The sequence below is a fragment of the Rhinopithecus roxellana genome, chromosome 10 (genome assembly GCF_007565055.1).
Source record: "Rhinopithecus roxellana isolate Shanxi Qingling chromosome 10, ASM756505v1, whole genome shotgun sequence".
In the NCBI taxonomy this organism is placed as follows: Eukaryota; Metazoa; Chordata; class Mammalia; order Primates; family Cercopithecidae; genus Rhinopithecus; species Rhinopithecus roxellana.
Window position 1 is genome coordinate 68,046,120 of NC_044558.1, and position 17,637 is coordinate 68,063,756.

The window sequence follows — 17,637 nt, forward strand, 5'->3', positions numbered from 1 at the left end:
TATTTTGAACTATGTCAGTAGGCCCTTTGTGAGGCAAGCAAGGGGGAAAATTAAAAGGCAGTTGTCATATGCACTGTAGACAGGTCGTAAGCAGTGAAGCCACTAACGTTGTAACAAAAAGCTGTTTCAGACAGCACATCTACTTTTCCCTCTTAGTATAAAATTTGAAGAAAAGAACACACCTGAACTGGGTGCCAGTGGCTAAATGGTAATTTATGGTTAACAAGAGTTGATGGCCCCAGGCCCCCTAGTCAGCCTGTACTTGAGATAGCTACCTGTTTTCTAGATGATAGCTGGAAAAGAAATGTTAAGTGCATTGTTGATACTAAATAGCTTGACTTCTTGTGTATACCTTTTGTTACAAGATAGTTTAAGTTTGCATAAGGTAGCAGAAAATGTTGATTAGAATTTTAACTCACATGTTGTAAACATAGCAGGTTTTACATACTTCACCTAGTTTTCTCTATTGTGGCCTTTTATATTTTACTTATATTTGTAGCTTAACAAGATAAGATGAAATCGGCATTTGGGAAAATTGGCAGTATACTGGCATCAGTGCTGGTTTATAGCCTTTTTAGTAAAAATTAATACAAGCTAACCAAGTCCTTTTATGTCTTTGTACAGGAAACTCTTTATACAGTGAAACAGGAGGAGAGAAAAATGCAGCAATAAAGATAAATAAGGTTTGTTGAAACCAAGAGAGATCTTTTTCTTAAATAATAACACTTTAGTCCATAAATAACCAGTGCTTCAGGTGTATCAAAATATTTAAGTATAACTATTATTTACCTATTAGAGATATTTTTATTTGCGGTTTCACTAACTACTTTTTACTTTTCTAGCCTCAGAGATCAAATTGGAGTACAAATCAGTGCTTCAGAAATTTTTTCTGCAATATGTTTTCTTCTGTTAGTCACCCTGGAGAATCTTCCTTTACCTCCTATAGAGCTTATTGGTTAGTATTTTCTACTTTTAATTTATGCTGTTTATACTTGATGTTTAATTATTAACTTTGCTAGAAATTTAAACTCTGGGCCCAATAAAATCTGAAAGGCCCACCTTGGTTTTTTTGCTTTAGTTTTTTTCTTTTTCTTTTTTTTTTAATTTTTGGAATGTAAACTAGCTCTAGCCAAGAGAAAACCTGTTAATTTGGGGAGCTTCTCTATTGTGCAATGATTGCCTATGCCAGTGTGCTTTGTTTTCATTAATAAGTTGTTCTATATAAGCTCTTTATGTAGAGAAGTAGGTTATTTATTAGATTGTGGGGATGTTACCTAAAGAAGAACCCTTTTAGAGCTGATCCATTCATCTTTGAATCCTAGTGACTGGCATGTAGATACAAAGTTGATATTTATGGAATTTGAAGATGAAATTGAGGCTTTAAAGTCACATATAGTTAGTTGAGCCAGCAGCACAGAATAAGATTGTGTGATTTAATTTTAGAGCTTGGCAAGGTACCAAAAAAAAATTATGTCTAAGTAGGCTTTTGAAAAGCTGAACTATGCCCATTTTTGGTTGCAGTCATCTTACCCTCCTTTATTTTCTTCTTTTGTCTTAGGCTTAGTTTCAAGCAGGAAACCATTGCACCTAGAATTTCTTTCTTTCAATAATAAGGATATTACTCTGACTTGACTTTATTTAAAAAATTCTGTCACTTAAGATGGAAATTCAAGGGTTATTTTTAACAAATAAATACAATTCTAATTTGCGATATAAAAATTGTACTTATTTTAGGAATGAGTTTATTTTGAAAGTGTTTAAATAGAAAAAAGCTCACATTCTGATAAGTGTGATTCATAATGCTAGGTACAAAAACGGCTGCTATTCTTTGTACGACCTAATTGTTTTTTTGAACCTAAAATTGTGAGATTCTGATGAAGGTCTAAAATTTATCTTTTAGTACAGAATTTATAGAAGCCAGTGAAATCAGTACATTGATTAGGCAGAAGAGACATGAACTGGAATTGTCATGGTTTCCTGATACATTACCTGGAATTGGAAGGTAAAACTAAAAAATTGTTTACTCAGGTGTTTACATGCTAACGTGAACAAGATAGCATTAGTACTTAAATACAGGGGTACCTTATTCAATTGTTATTTTCCTAAGGAAGTTTTGTGCAAATTAAACTTTGGTGTTTCAAATGCCCAACAAAGATTGTTATATAAAGGACCCCTTAGAAAGTAAAGAATCCTGAATTTATCTGTTTAACAAGTATAGCTGTGTATATGCTAGATTTATTTAAAAGGAGAGAACCTGAATATTAAGATTTATTATTAGTAATACATCTGTCACCATTCCTATACTGTTCTCCCATTCCAGTCTTACCTGTATGCTGTCAGCTGAATCACACTTTTACCATATTCCTCTCCTCAAAAATGTTCTTCTAAATAACTATTTGATCAAGTGCCTACTCTACCCTGACACTCATGACTTTCTGTAATCTCGTTTTTTATTTCTTAGTTTAGTCCTGAAGCTACTAAGATGGTGCTAGATATGTAATATATACTTAAATCAAGCTCCTAAGTTAAGATTAGGGTCGCTGCCTTAGTGTTATATTAATTCCTATAACGTATTATGACTTTATTTTATATGTCACTATAATATAGTTCTGTATAGGGCATTCACCCTCTAGGAATGATGGCAGAACATAATAGAAGTCAAATGAAGAAGTCCAGATGTATGTACTATGAAACTCTTCCTTATAGTTACTTATTTTTATACATGTACAAGTTACATTTTTTTTCTCCATGCTTCTCTTCTCCTGCTCCAGAATCTCACCTTATACTGAATCAGATAGTCTTTTGTTAGGAGACCTAAATGAATAAGAAACAAAAATGCTGAGAAGTGGTTTGGGTTTGAATGGAGAAAATTTGAAGGGGAGGAAGTCTTAACAGGTCTCTAGGGACACTGAGAACTTTGAAGAGCAGTCCCCAGGTCGAGGAATTTTAGAATATAACATAGTGATATAAATCAGTTCCTTGGTTGCCTGGAAAGGAGGGAGAAGGATTACAAAGGAGTGTGAGGACACTTTCTGCAGGGGTGGAAATGTTCTCTTTCTTGATTGGGGTGGTGGTTAACACAGACATATATATATATATTTATATATGTATACACTTTGGTCAAAAGTTACCAAATGTACTCTTAAAATCTGTGCATTTTATGTTGAATTACACCTCAAAGTTGATTTTATTTTTTTAGACTAGTGAAGAACATGATGAAAGCTGGAAAATATCTTGTCAAAATACTACATAAATTATTTCAAAGAGAAACGTCTGTGTTAAGTTGCTTTCGTCTTTTCTTTGCCATGAATTTATCAGAAAAACATAGTTTTAAAGATTTTTTTCTGAATTGCAGCCAGTTGGTAGCTATCTTCAGACAAGGAGTAACCTTGAATTTACATTTTTAGTTATTTGAGCAAAAAACGTTTTAAGCACTGTATTTTAATATTGCTAACCTGATTTAGAGAATTAATACTTTTAGATTGCTGGTTTAATTTTTTAAACCATTTAAACAAAAATGTCTTTATTATGTTTTCAGAATTGGTTTTATACCCTGGAATGTTGAAACAGAAGTCCTTCCTCTCATTTCTTCTATGTTGCCAAGAACTATTTTTCCAACAAGTACCATATCTTTACAACATTTTGGTAAAGTTTGTGAAATCATTTTCTATTTTTAAAATTATTATTACTGTTTTCTTCCAGTTTCATAAAAATGTGTGTTTGATGACTTAGAAAAGCTGTAAAGTAAGGCATAGTAACTTGTAAATACTTCTATAAATGTTTGGGCAGCGACTTAACTTTAAAATTGCTTCAACTATATATATCTTATATACACACACAATGGAATATTATTCTGCTACAAAAAGAAGGAAATCTTGTCTTTTGTGCCAACATGGATGAACCTGGAGGACATTATTCTAAGTGAATAAGGCAGGCACAGAAAGAAATACCACATGATCCGAATCTAAAAAAGTTGATCTCATAGAACTAGACTGTAGACTAGGGGGTGGGGTGGAGGTTGTTGGTCAAAGGATAGAAAGTTTCAGCTAGATAGAATAAGTTCTAAAGGTCTATTGTGTAACGTGATGACTATAATAATGCAGTTGACCCTTGAAAAACACAGGTTTTAACTGGGTGGTGACATTTATTCATGAATTTAAAAAAATAAATATATTGGAAAATTTTTGGAGATTTGCAACAATGAAAAAACTCATAGACAAATCACATAGCCTATAAATAGTGAAAAAATTAAGGAAAAGGTATGTCATTAATGCATGAAATATATGTAGATACTAGTCTATTTCATCATTTACTACCATAAAATACATACAAATCTATGATAAAAAGTTAAAATTTATCAAAACATATACACACTCAAACTAAATGGTTCCACCATTTGCAGTCATGAGAAATGTAAACAGCTATAAAGATACAGTATTAAATCATAACTGAGTAAAATTAAATATAGTGCATATTTACCAGTGTAACAATTTTTGTGCCCGCCACCTATTGCTATTTTGGTGAGCTCAAGTGTTTTGAATATCTGGGAGGCTGAGGCTATGATGAGCTGTGATTGCACCACTGCACTCCAGCCTGTGCAACAGAACAAGAGCCTGTCTCAAAAAAAAAAAAAAAAAAACCCGCAAAACTTGGTGTAATGTAATCATCTCCATGTGAGCATTTGTCTTTCTAATAGATTGCATATCACAGTAAAAAGTGATCTCTTGCAGTACTTGCGTATTTTTCATAGTGTTTAGTGCAATACTGTAAACCTTGAGTAACACCTTTGGGACCCACATAAAGTGCCATTAGTGATGTAGGAAGTGCTCCCAAGAAGCAAAGTTATGGCTTTATAAGAAGAAGTTTAATTCCTTGATAGGAACTGATCGAGATCTATAGCTACAGTTGCCCACCATTTCAGACAGATAATTCATCTTGTAAACAAATGATATATTTAAAAAAAGATATAAACTTAGGGTATCAATAAATACAGTACAGCACTGCAATGTACTTTCTCTTATGATTTTTGTAATAACCTTTTCTTTAGCTTCTTTTATTGTAAGAATACAGTATGTAACACAGTATGTAACATTTTTAAATATGTTAATTCACTGTTATCGGTAAGGAGTCTGGTGAACAACAGTTAAGTTTTGGGGAGTAAAAACTATGCCAGTTTTTGACTGTGCAGGGGGTTGGTGCTCCTAATCCCTGTGTTGTTAAAGGGTCAACTATATCTGAAAATTGCTAGAGAGTGGATGTAAAGTGTTCTCACTAAACAAATTGTAACTATGTGAGGTAGCGCATATATTAAGTAGCTAGATTTGGTCATTCCACAATGTTTATGTACTTCAAAACATCATGTTGTACATGGTAAACACACAGTTTTATCTGTCAGTTTTAAAAATAAAAAATATTCCAACTAGAAACTCTGTTCTACAGTCTTTAGAAATTACAACTTGGAGGCTTTGAGGAACGGATTCGAAGTCTCCTGTTTCAGGCTTTCATATCCAAACCATAGATCTTTAGAAGTAACATCTATTAATTAATTATTAATAAATAGTTTGAGTCTTTATTAATTCATGAATAACTTGACCATTTTCTCTCTCCTTTTGCCTAGATAATCCCAGGTCACGGCCGGGCACAGTAGCTCACGCCTATATTCCCAGCACTTTGGGAGGCCGAGGCAGGCAGATCACTTGATTTCAGCTTGGGCAACATGGCGAAACCCTGTCTCTATTAAAAATACAAAATAGCTGGACATGGTAGCGCATGCCTGTAGTCCCAGCTACCCGGGAGGCTGAGACGGGAGGATCGCTTGAGCCTGGGAGGTTGAGGCTTCTGTGAGTGATGATTGATCCAGTGATCACGCCATTGCACTCCAGCCTGGGTGACAGAGTGAGACCCTGTCTCCAAAAAAAAAAAAAAAAATTAAGCAAGTAGCAGTTGCAAGACCAAAAGTTATTTTCCTTTTTTTTCTCTATAAAATTGCCCACTTGGACCAAATCTAGTTATAACTTATTTCAGTGTCATTAAGAAAGTTGATGAATACCTCATTATTACTCAGAAGTTAGTAGCTATGCATTTATTAATAGTTTTATTTGTAAGTATTTTGTTTCACTCTGTTGCAGACTGTTTTATGCTAAAATTAGCTAAAGCCAAATTCCTGTTTCTTAAAACACATATTTTTTGCCTTTTTTTAAAAAAAAAAAATTAGGTACTTCTTGCAAGGGATATGCATTAGCACATCCTCAAGAAGGGGAAGAAAAGAAGCAAACTTCTGGTACATCAAATACCAGAGGATCAAGACGAAAACCTGCAATGACAACTCCTACAAGGAGGTCTACACGTAACACGAGAGCCGAAACAGCCAGTCAGTCTCAGAGATCCCCAATATCAAACAATTCTGGGTGTGATGCCCCAGGTAACAGTAATCCATCTTTAAGTGTTCCCTCTTCAACTGAGTCAGAAAAGCAAAGAAGACAGGCTCCAAAACGGAAGTCTGTAAGAAGAGGAAGAAAACCACCTTTACTGAAAAAGAAACTTCGGAGCTCTGTAGCTGCCCCTGAAAAATCATCTTCCAATGATTCAGTAGATGAAGAAACAGCAGAATCTGACACATCACCTGTGTTAGAAAAAGAGCACCAATCAGATGTAGACAGTAGTAACATTCGTACTCTGCAGACACATGTAGAAAACCAGTCTGCTGATTGCTTGAAAAGTTGCAATGAGCAAATAGAAGAAAGTAAGAAGCATACTGCAAATCATGATACAGAGGAAAGAGTAGAATCTTCATCTTCTGAGTCTTGTGCTCAGGATCCTCCTATGCCAGCTGGTGAGGAAGGGGAGGTTAAAAAACTTGAGAATACAGGTATAGAGGCTAAAGTTTTGTGTTTGGGAAGTGAGTTTTCTAAAAATATTTTTGAAAAAGGAGGTGATCCATTGGAAAAGCAAGACCCGATATCTGGACTTTCAGAATCAGAGGTAAAGGCAGATATATGTACAGTTCATCTTCCAAATGATTTTCCTACATGTTTAACATATGAAATCAAAGTGCACCAACCTGTATCTAGTCCCCTAAGTGAGTTATCTGAGAATGTAGAGTCAGTGGTTAATGAGGAAAAAATGACAGAGAGTTCCATAGTAGAAGTTACTGAACATAAAGATTCTACACTAAAAACAGAGGAGCTTATAGAGAGCCCCAAGTTAAAATCTTCTGAGGGTGAAATGATACAAACGGTGGACAGACAATCTATTAAGAGCCCAGAGGTTCAATTGCTTGGGCGTGTTGAAACTGAAGATGTAGAAATAATTGCAACATGTGATACTTTTGGGAATGAAGATTTCAATAATATTCAAGACTCTGAAAATAATTTATTAAAAAATAATCTTATGAACACCAAATTGGAAAAATCTTTAGAAGAAAAGAATGAATTGCTGACCGAACATCCTAGATCTACAGAGTTGCCCAAAACACACATTGAACAGATTCAGAAGCATTTTAGTGAGGACAACAATGAAATGATACCTATGGAGTGTGATTCATTTTGCAGTGACCAAAATGAACCTGAAGTTGAACCATCTGTAAATGCTGATCTTAAGCAAATGAATGAAAATTCTGTGACACACAGTTCCGAAAATAATATGCCGTCTTCTGATCTTGCAGATGAAAAGGTTGAAACTGTTTCTCAACCATCTGAAAGCCTAAAAGATACCATAGATAAAGCCAAAAAGCCTCGTGCTCGAAGATCTAGATTTCATTCTCCATCTACAACTTGGTCTCCCAACAAAGACACTCCACAAGAAAAGAAGCGGCCCCAGTCTCCATCTCCCAGAAGAGAAACTGGGAAAGAAAGCAGAAAGTCTCAATCACCATCTCCTAAGAATGAGTCAGCCAGAGGCCGGAAAAAATCCCGTTCTCAGTCCCCAAAAAAAGATATTGCAAGAGAAAGGAGACAATCTCAGTCTCGGTCTCCAAAAAGGGATACTACTAGGGAAAGCAGAAGATCTGAATCACTGTCCCCAAGAAGAGAAACTTCTAGAGAGAACAAAAGATCTCAGCTAAGAGTGAAAGATTCCTCCCCAGGAGAAAAATCCAGGTCCCAGAGCAGAGAACGAGAAAGTGATAGAGATGGGCAGAGGAGAGAGAGAGAGAGGAGAACCAGAAAGTGGTCTAGGTCCAGATCTCATTCTAGGTCCCCCTCAAGATGTAGAGCAAAAAGTAAGAGTTCATCATTTGGTAGAATTGACAGAGATAGTTACTCTCCCCGGTGGAAGGGAAGATGGGCAAATGATGGTTGGAGATGTCCACGAGGAAATGATCGGTACAGAAAGAATGACCCAGAGAAACAGAATGAAAATACAAGAAAAGAAAAAAATGACATCCATCTAGATGCTGATGATCCAAATTCTGCTGACAAACATAGAAATGACTGTCCCAGTTGGATAACAGAAAAAATAAACTCTGGACCTGATCCAAGAACCAGAAATCCAGAAAAGTTGAAAGAGTCTCACTGGGAAGAAAATAGAAATGAAAATTCAGGAAATTCTTGGAATAAAAACTTTGGTTCTGGTTGGGTATCTAACCGTGGTAGAGGCAGAGGCAACCGTGGCAGAGGCACTTACAGAAGTAGTTTTGCCTATAAAGATCAGAATGAAAATAGGTGGCAAAATCGAAAACCCCTCTCAGGGAATTCAAACAGTTCAGGGAGTGAATCTTTCAAGTTTGTAGAACAGCAGTCCTATAAGCGGAAAAGTGAACAGGAGTTCTCATTTGATACACCAGCAGATAGATCTGGATGGACATCTGCATCTAGCTGGGCTGTGAGAAAGACTTTGCCAGCAGATGTACAAAACTACTACTCGCGACGAGGCAGAAATTCTACAGGTCCACAGTCTGGATGGATGAAACAAGAGGAGGAAACATCTGGACAGGGTAATGTATTCTTGTTGGTTTATTGATACTGTTTTATTTGAAGAATTATAAATTTAATATGTTATTTGTATGAGTTGAAATGATCCTTATTTGTAGTTTTTATAATAAGCTGAACCCTAGTTGTTTACAGGTCACTTTCCATTATATAAATGTATATACACATACATTTATCTACATAAGTATATTATTAACGCTACCTTTGCTGCAGACCTTGCCAAAGACTTAAATATTTTCAGCACTGTTTGCTACAGTAAGAGTTTGGGATATTCCTATGCAGGATTTAACCTCTAATTTGTTGATTTCAGATATGTGTACTTTTAATTTTTTTGATAATCGTTCTCATACAAATAAAATAAGCCATTGTTTTAATAGTAAAGATTTATATTTCCTTTTTTTTTCTTAAGAACATTGCAAGAAAAAGGCTGTTGAAGATATAAAAATTGAATAATATTATAATTTAGTAACTAAATTTTATGTGATTTTTTTTTTAACTAGTCAGTTTCTTCATCTACTGATTGTTGATGTATGTTTTACATGAACTTATTCTTAAAACATATTTTCAGGTGAATGTTTGTTTTGTTTTTCAAGGTGGAGTTTCTCTTTTTTTGCCCAGGCTGGAGTGCAATGGCATGATCTTTGCTCACTGCAGCCTCCACCTCCTGGGTTCAAGCAATTCTCCAGCCTCCCGAATAGCTGGGATTACAGGCGCCCACCACCACACCTGGCTAATTTTTGTAATTTTTTAGTAGAGACGGGGTTTCACCATGTTGGCCAGGCTGCTCTCGAACTCCTGACCTCAGGTGATCCGCCCACCTCAGCCTCCCAAAGTGCTGAGATTACAATCTTGGGCCACCGCGCCTGGCCAAATGTTTTCTTTCAGTTAGAAAATCAGTTCACATTATTTAGAAATGACAGGATTAAATTAAGCAATTGGAGATCGGTACTGTTATACTGAGCCTATTAATTGCTATTTAATTTTACTGTAACCAGTGCTTGTTTCTCTGTCTACAGAGATTTATAACATGACTTTTTTCACAAGCTTTTTTTCTTTTGATAGATTCTAGCCTAAAAGACCAAACAAACCAGCAAGTTGATGGTTCTCAGCTACCTATAAATATGATGCAACCACAAATGAATGTAATGCAGCAACAAATGAATGCACAACACCAGCCTATGAATATCTTCCCATATCCAGTGGGTGTTCATGCTCCTTTGATGAACATCCAACGCAATCCATTTAACGTTCATCCTCAGCTACCCTTGCATCTCCACACAGGAGTGCCCCTTATGCAGGTAGCCGCTCCTACCGGTGTATCTCAGGGACTACCACCACCACCCCCCCCTCCCCCACCATCCCAACAAGTCAACTACATTACTTCACAACCAGATGGAAAGCAATTGCAGGTATGTTTTTAGCAACTCAAGTTTAATCAATATAGCCATTGTAAACATTTAGCTGTTCAGGACAGATGTTCAAAAAAAGGCATCCTGGCATTCAAAAACAATTTGTTTATTTGATTTTAGTTATGGTAAACCTTCATAGTCCCTCTTTCACTATCCTCAAAACCCCCCAACTCCCAAATTAGAAAATTAATTAAATACTTATTACCAAATCCAAGCTACATATATGCTGTTACTTATATCTGAACAGGATTTTTTTTTTCATATTAAGTAAACCAAATTATAAGCCAAAGTAGAATCAAGTGGTGGGCGCTGTACATTTTTCCGCTGTTTTGCATTGTTTGGGGGGGTTATATGGGGCGGTGGGAACTAGTGATTAAGTGCTATGATGAAGCTTTTATTGTCTTGTTCAGACAAACACTAGATAAAGCTGTTCATTATCCATTACCATCTGTGTTTCATTTTCATGAATTTATCATGCTGAAAAGAAAGGAGAAGTGCCTCTGTGAGACATAGAAAATGTGAATAATTTGCAAACATTGTGTTGCTTATAATTTTATGACTGCCTTTAAAAAATTTTAGAATCCTAGGCAGGCATGGTGGCTCACACCTGTTATCCCAGCACGTTGGGAGGCCAAGGCAGGTGGATCAGTTGAAGTCAGGACTTCGTGACCAGCTTGGCCAACATGGTGAAACCCCATCTCTACCAAAAATACAAAAATTAGGCCAGGCACGGTGGCTCACACCTGTAATTCCAGCACGTTGGGAGGCCAAGGCAGGTGGATCAGTTGAAGTCAGGACTTCGTGACCAGCTTGGCCAACATGGTGAAACCCTGCCTCTACTAAAAATACAAAAATTAGCTGGGTGTGGTGGTGGGCACCTGTAATCCCAGCTACTCAGGAGGCTGAGGCAGGAGAATTGCTTGAACTCAGGAGGCAGAGGGTGCAGTGAACCAAGATCGTGCCACTGCACTCCAGCCTGGGTGACAGAGCAAGACTCTGTCTCAAAAAATATATATATATACAAAAATTAGCCAGGCATGGTGATGCATGCCTGTAATCCCGGCTACTTGGAGGCTGAGGCTTGAGAATCACTTGAACCAGTAGTCGGAGATTGCAGTGAGCCAAGATTGCGCCACTGCACTCTAGCATGGGAGAGAGTGAGAGTTTGTCTCAAAATAAATAAATAAAATAAATAAATAAATAAATAAATAAATAAATAAATAAATAAATAAAAGAAAAGTAGAATCCTGACAGTACGATACAGTTGAAAGAATAGGGAAATTGGATTTTAGTATCTTGTATCTTAATCTTTTTCTCCTATCAACTTACTACAAGCCATTTGATTTTACTGCCTTTATTTTTTCCAATCTTTAAAGTGGGGGCACTTATTTTCGTTAATATTCCTGAAGATCCTTGCAGGAAGATACAGTTCTTTAAAGGCTCTTCTCCTTCTCCTTGTTTTTAGGGTTGCTGTCAGAATGTTACAATACATATATATAATTTAAAACTCATCTTGACATATCTAAATAAGGTCCTGTTTAAAAGTGTTACTCATTTTTCTTTAAAGGGCCCTTTAGATATAATTACCTGAAATATGCATTTTTGTTTAGTACTAAGGTTGGTTTGCTTTGTGTTTTTTAATGTTATTTCTAATACATCACTAAAAGACTTCTATCGAGTACAAGTAATTTATTAACTGATGATAACTCTTTAAAACAGGGTATTCCTAGTTCTTCTCATGTAAGTAATAACATGAGTACACCAGTTTTGCCTGCTCCAACAGCAGCCCCAGGAAATACGGGAACGGTTCAGGGACCAAGTTCTGGTAATACTTCGTCATCAAGTCACAGCAAAGCCTCTAATGCTGCTGTAAAATTGGCAGAAAGCAAAGTAAGTGTTACAGTGGAAGCCAGCGCAGATAGCTCGAAGACAGACAAGGCAAGTTCAAGGTTGAGAGCAACCTCCATAATTCTGTATATGATAAAGGTGAAAAATATCAGCTTTTTATTGTATGAGTGGTGAAGGGAATTTCTTTTTTTTTTTTTTTTTATTATACTTTAAGTTCTAGGGTACATGTGCATAACGTGCAGGTTTGTTACATATGTATACTTATGCCATGTTGGTGTGCTGCACCCATCAACTCGTCAGCACCCATCAATTCATCATTTATATCATGTATAACTCCCCAATGCAATCCCTCCCTCCTCCCCCCTCCCCCCTCCCCATGATAGGCCCCAGTGCGTGATGTTCCCGGTGAAGGGAATTTCTTATTGGCAGTCTAAATGCCAGTATTATTTGAAGGATTCTCTCTAGATGAGTTGATGTCCAGTAAATTATTAGTAATACTTTATAATTGTTTTTAGAAATGTTTGATATGTTTTAGTAAATAAACTGTTTTGTATTTGTCACGTTAATAGTTGGAGAGTCTCTTACTGTAAATGTGAAATATTTCAGTTGTTTGAAATTTCGTGAGAGCATATGACTGGTAAATAATAAATTACACATTTTCTTCTCATCAGAAATTGCAAATTCAAGAAAAAGCAGCACAAGAGGTAAAATTGGCCATTAAGCCATTTTACCAGAATAAAGATATCACCAAGGAAGAATATAAAGAAATTGTACGGAAAGCAGTAGATAAAGTAAGTTATGCCTTTAGTGAAGTATGTGCACATTGTTTTGAACCACCTCTGTTTTAATAAATGAATGCTGAAGTTTAATTAAAATAATAAAAGCTAGCTCCTACTAATTCCTGTCTACTTTTTTGCCTTTTGACTAGTTTGTATGAGATAATGAAACATGAAAATAAGTCTGGTTATCTCTTTGGGGTTGTTTTTCACAAAGCTTTCTATTTTGGCTTTTATCGCTTTAAGCATGAAAAATGTTTACCCCTCACCCCTTTTTTCTTAGGTTTGTCATAGTAAGAGTGGAGAAGTAAATTCTACTAAAGTGGCAAATCTGGTTAAAGCTTATGTAGACAAATACAAATATTCACGGAAGGGGAGCCAAAAGAAAACTCTGGAAGAACCTGTGTCTACTGAAAAAAACATAGGCTGAAATGGGGAACGCTGTCAAAGACATTATCAGGATATCTGCAAAGTGCAATTTCAACATGTACCATTAACTGAAAATCATACATAACTGTGATTGAAATTTGGTTTTGATAAAATTATTTTTTTAACATAGGATATGATGTTTTGTTCTAAATAAATATAGATCTGCACTGAAACTTCTGTATCCTTCCTTCCCCTCCAACCTCCCCCACAAAATTCAAGGGAAAGTAAAGGGTTGAAAGGAATGTGCATCTTTACTAGGACTGTGTTATAGTGTGGATACTGAAAGATGCATAGCTTTTTGATTAGAGCAATGGAGTGCATAAATTAGAAACTTCTAAGTGCACTGGTTTTCAAAGAGATATATATAAAATGCATTTATTCTGTCAGGTTAAAATATAAAGTATGATCTTTATGATTGATTTTTTCCCTCTAATTATAGAAAGTTAAATAATGTATTACCATGAAAAATGTTTCTAATATTAAATAGAACATATCAGTTGCAGAGTTCCTAATGTGTATTTTTAAAGCACATATCTGAATAAATTACCTAGATAGAAAAAAATTATCACGAGTAAAATTTAGTGTTCAAAACATTGAGACATTCTTCACCTATTGTATGACCAAATAAAGGTTATGCTGCTTGTTTTTCTTTTGTGCCTTTTTTTTTTTTTTACCCCGAATTGAGATAAGCAGTTTGACTTACTAGATTACAACTTTGGCAGTTCAAAGTCTTTGTTGAAGACTTTGAGGAAAAAGATTTGGAAAAATTGTTGACTTTCGGCCAGGCCTGATGGCTCACGCCTGTAATCCCAGCACTTTGGGAGGCCGAGGCGGGTGGATCACCTGAGGTTAGATCGAGACCAGCCTGGCCAACATGGTGAAACCCTGTCTCTACTAAAAATACAAAAATTAGCCAGGCATGTTGGTGCATGCCTGTAATCCCAGCTAATCGGGAGGCTGAGGCAGGAGAATCAGTTGAACCCAGGAGGCAGAGGTTGCAGTGAGCCGAGACCATGCCATTGCACTTCAGCCTGGGCAACAGGAGCAAATCTCCGTCTCAAAAAACAAAATGTTGACTTTGTAGAAATTATGTTCTTTCATAGTATCTTCTTCTACCCATTGCAGATGATAAATTATTTGTGCCAATTTGAGAACTGCTGTTAAGCTGTTATCCTCCCTTCCTTGGGACTAAGAATTACAAGACTCATGGCACTGGCATAAAGTCGTTGTTTAATCACTGATGAAATTATTTTCACACTTGTTACAATGAATGAAGTGTTAATTTGGTGATCAGGTGGTAGCCATTAGCCATGTTGCAAAATTCTAAAATTCTAGCCAATAAAACCTGTGTTTTAGAAACGCAGGGGAAAGTTAAATAATGGAGTCTTGTTTAGCCTTTCAGGGACTAGGGATTTGTTTTTTTGTTTTGTTTTGTTGTTTGTTTTCCTCTTTTTAGTACTAGAATATCTCAGTTTTTATAAAAGGTAAGTTTAAAATGTTTATCGGGCCATTATTTTAACTGAAAGAACAGTGGGTTTTCTCCATGATAAACTCTGATTCCAGTAAGAATTTTCAGTACATACCAAGTACCTGGAGAGTTCTTCAGATAAGTTAATGGATCCAAGGAGATACATGCCTCAGTGAGATAAACTGACCCTTTTACTAGCTAAACTAGCCAGAGCAATACTCTGTAGAACTGTGCTTTTCTAAAGTAAGGATTATCTGTTTCTCAATTTTACATGCATAATACTTTTCCTGGTGCTAGCTTTGATAGGCAAAATATTTTGAAATGTTGGCCCCATAATGATTGTGCTAGTTCATAAGCTTTGTTAAGTTATGAGTGTAATCATAAAAATATTTCCAAGCAGTGTTTGACCTTCATTCTACATTTCTGGGCATTTGTAATATGGTATTCTACTGGTATATATTTTTAAAGTTTGCATTTAGATTATGATAAAGAAATTTCAAGTGTATTTCTCCTAATAAAGTATTATGACAGTGTTTCAGAATATCAAGGCACACCTCCTTAGTTGTTTTAGGTTAGAACTCTACAAACAATTTTGTGAATGTTCAAAGTATTTTGAGTTAAAGCTAGTTCATACTTTGAAATTTTTGCAGCAAATTGCTGTGTCTAAGTTGATTAATCACACAATACATGCTTTTCCTGCATTTTCTTTCAGTGACATTTGAGAACTGGGTGACATTTTAAAATGTGCTTTATACTTTTTAGCTTTTGCAAACAAGTTCTAAAGTTTTGGAGCAAAAGTGGTGTGGTCAAGAGTTGAAGTCTCATATATCTTTAGTAGCACTCCCATGAATTATTTCCATGACAATAACAAGTGTGTGTTCCATATCTGATGGGGGCACTGGTTAGACTGCATTAATAGCTAATGAAGTGTGTTATTTGATTAGAATTCAAACTTTTAAAATTTTGAAATGTTTAAGAATGTATTAGAAAATGCATGCTTTATGTTGAAAAAATACATTGCTTTAACATTCCTCATTCTTTAAGAAATTTATGTTAATTTTGCATGGGCACAAACTTAATCAGAAACATTTTGTGGAGTTACATTTCTTGTTATTTATCAAGGTTCAGTATTGACTTGATCTTTGAAACCTTGGTCCCTTTCATTTACTAGTCACATTGACCAATATTGTATAGAAATGCCTAGAATTTTGAGACTAATAGTAGTTATCCGTTAACATTCTAAAAGTTTTGTGCTTTTTAAAATTTGTTTTGGTAATTACCACATTTTTTTCTCTTACCTTCCTTTAAATGGCCACAGTGTATACTGCTTGAATATTCCATCCAAAAGATGTAGCTTCAGAAGCACAGTGATTGCCCCAGGGTCCATGAGATATTGTTTTTATTATGAAGTTGGAGTGCTGTCTACTGAAATTATACTCTTAAATAAATATGTATGTAGTGTGTAATATTTTCTAATAAATTCTTTTGATAAACTAATGTCTTTAACATTTTATTAAGTTTCCAGGGGAATGGTGACTTCTCGATTATAATTCCTTACAAATGTGTTGAAGTGTTACTTGGATTTGTACCAAAGTCATTCGCATCATGGTTCCATAATACCCAAGCTCTGAAGCAACCTTAGAGTTAGCTATAAGCATATATTTTAATGGCATTTCCCCTAATTACATAATTATTGTAAGAAATTAGAAAAACTATAGTAAATGTGTAAAAGGAGAAAAATCACCTGTAATCCTACCAAAGGTAACAACTAATGCCAAACAAGCTGCACATAATTATGTTGTAACCTTTCATTTTCACTTAATGATGTACTGAGAATTTTCTATTTGAATAAAAATTACAGCTTATTTTATCAATAAAAAATGATATATACTAGCTGTATAGTATTCTTTTTTTTTTTTTTTTTTTTTTTTGAGATGGAATATCGCTCTGTTGCCCAGGCTGGAATGCAGTGGCACCATCTCAGTGCACTGCACCCTCCACCTTCCGGGTTCAAGCAATTCTCCTGCCTCAGCCTCTTGAGTAGCTGGGATTACAGGCACCTGCCACCATACCTGGCTAATTTTTGTATTTTTAGTAGAGATGGGGTTTCACTGTGTTGGTCTTGAATTCCTGACGACCTCAAGTGATCTGCCTGCTCAGCCTCCCAAAGTGCTTGAATTACAGACGTGAGCCACTGCACCTGGCCCAAATGGCTGTATAGTAGTCTATAACATGACTGTACCATTAAAACAATCCTCCACTGTTGGATATTAAGTTGCCTTTTTTTCTTTTTTTGAGACGGTAGTTCGCTCTTGTCACCCAGGCTGGAGTGCAATGGTGCGATCTCGGCTCACTGCAACCTCTGCCTCCCAGGTTCAAGTGATTCTCCTGCCTCAGCCTCCTGAGTAGCTGGGATTACAGGTGCCTGCCACCATGCCTGGCTAATTTTGGTATTTTTAGTAGAGACGGGGTTTCACCATGTTGGCCAGGCCAGTCTCGAACTCCTAACCTCAGGTGATCTGCCCACCTCAGCCTCCCAGAGAGCTGGATTACAGGCATGAGCCACTGTGTCTGGCCTAAGTTGCTTTTATGAATATAAATTAGTAAAATATAAATAAGACATATAAACAATCTCTACCAATTTCAGATTTTCTTGGGCTTGATTCTACAAATAGAATATCTCATTTTATAAAAATTTTTTAATGTGATTATACACACATGATGCATACTTTCTAAAACTGAATTACATATACTGTGAAACTTCATTTTCTTAAGCTGAT

At 35.8% G+C, this 17,637-nt stretch overlaps 1 protein-coding gene across 2 annotated transcripts in view; it reads left to right on the top strand.

Annotated features, from left to right (window-relative positions):
• SCAF11 (SR-related CTD associated factor 11) overlaps positions 1-16,354 on the top strand; it is a 77,751-nt gene extending 61,397 nt beyond the window's left edge. The window contains exons 7-15 of one of the 2 annotated variants that reach the window (XM_010382280.2): positions 625-683; positions 843-955; positions 1,901-2,002; positions 3,539-3,645; positions 6,215-8,932; positions 9,990-10,336; positions 12,056-12,274; positions 12,856-12,975; positions 13,244-16,354. In XM_010382280.2, coding sequence (XP_010380582.1) covers positions 625-683; positions 843-955; positions 1,901-2,002; positions 3,539-3,645; positions 6,215-8,932; positions 9,990-10,336; positions 12,056-12,274; positions 12,856-12,975; positions 13,244-13,390 — 3,932 coding nt within the window. In that variant the 3' untranslated portion in view covers positions 13,391-16,354. The remainder of the gene's footprint in view (positions 1-624; positions 684-842; positions 956-1,900; positions 2,003-3,538; positions 3,646-6,214; positions 8,933-9,989; positions 10,337-12,055; positions 12,275-12,855; positions 12,976-13,243) is intronic. The other variant, XM_010382281.2, reaches the window with a different exon arrangement.
• Positions 16,355-17,637: the final 1,283 nt, after the last annotated feature.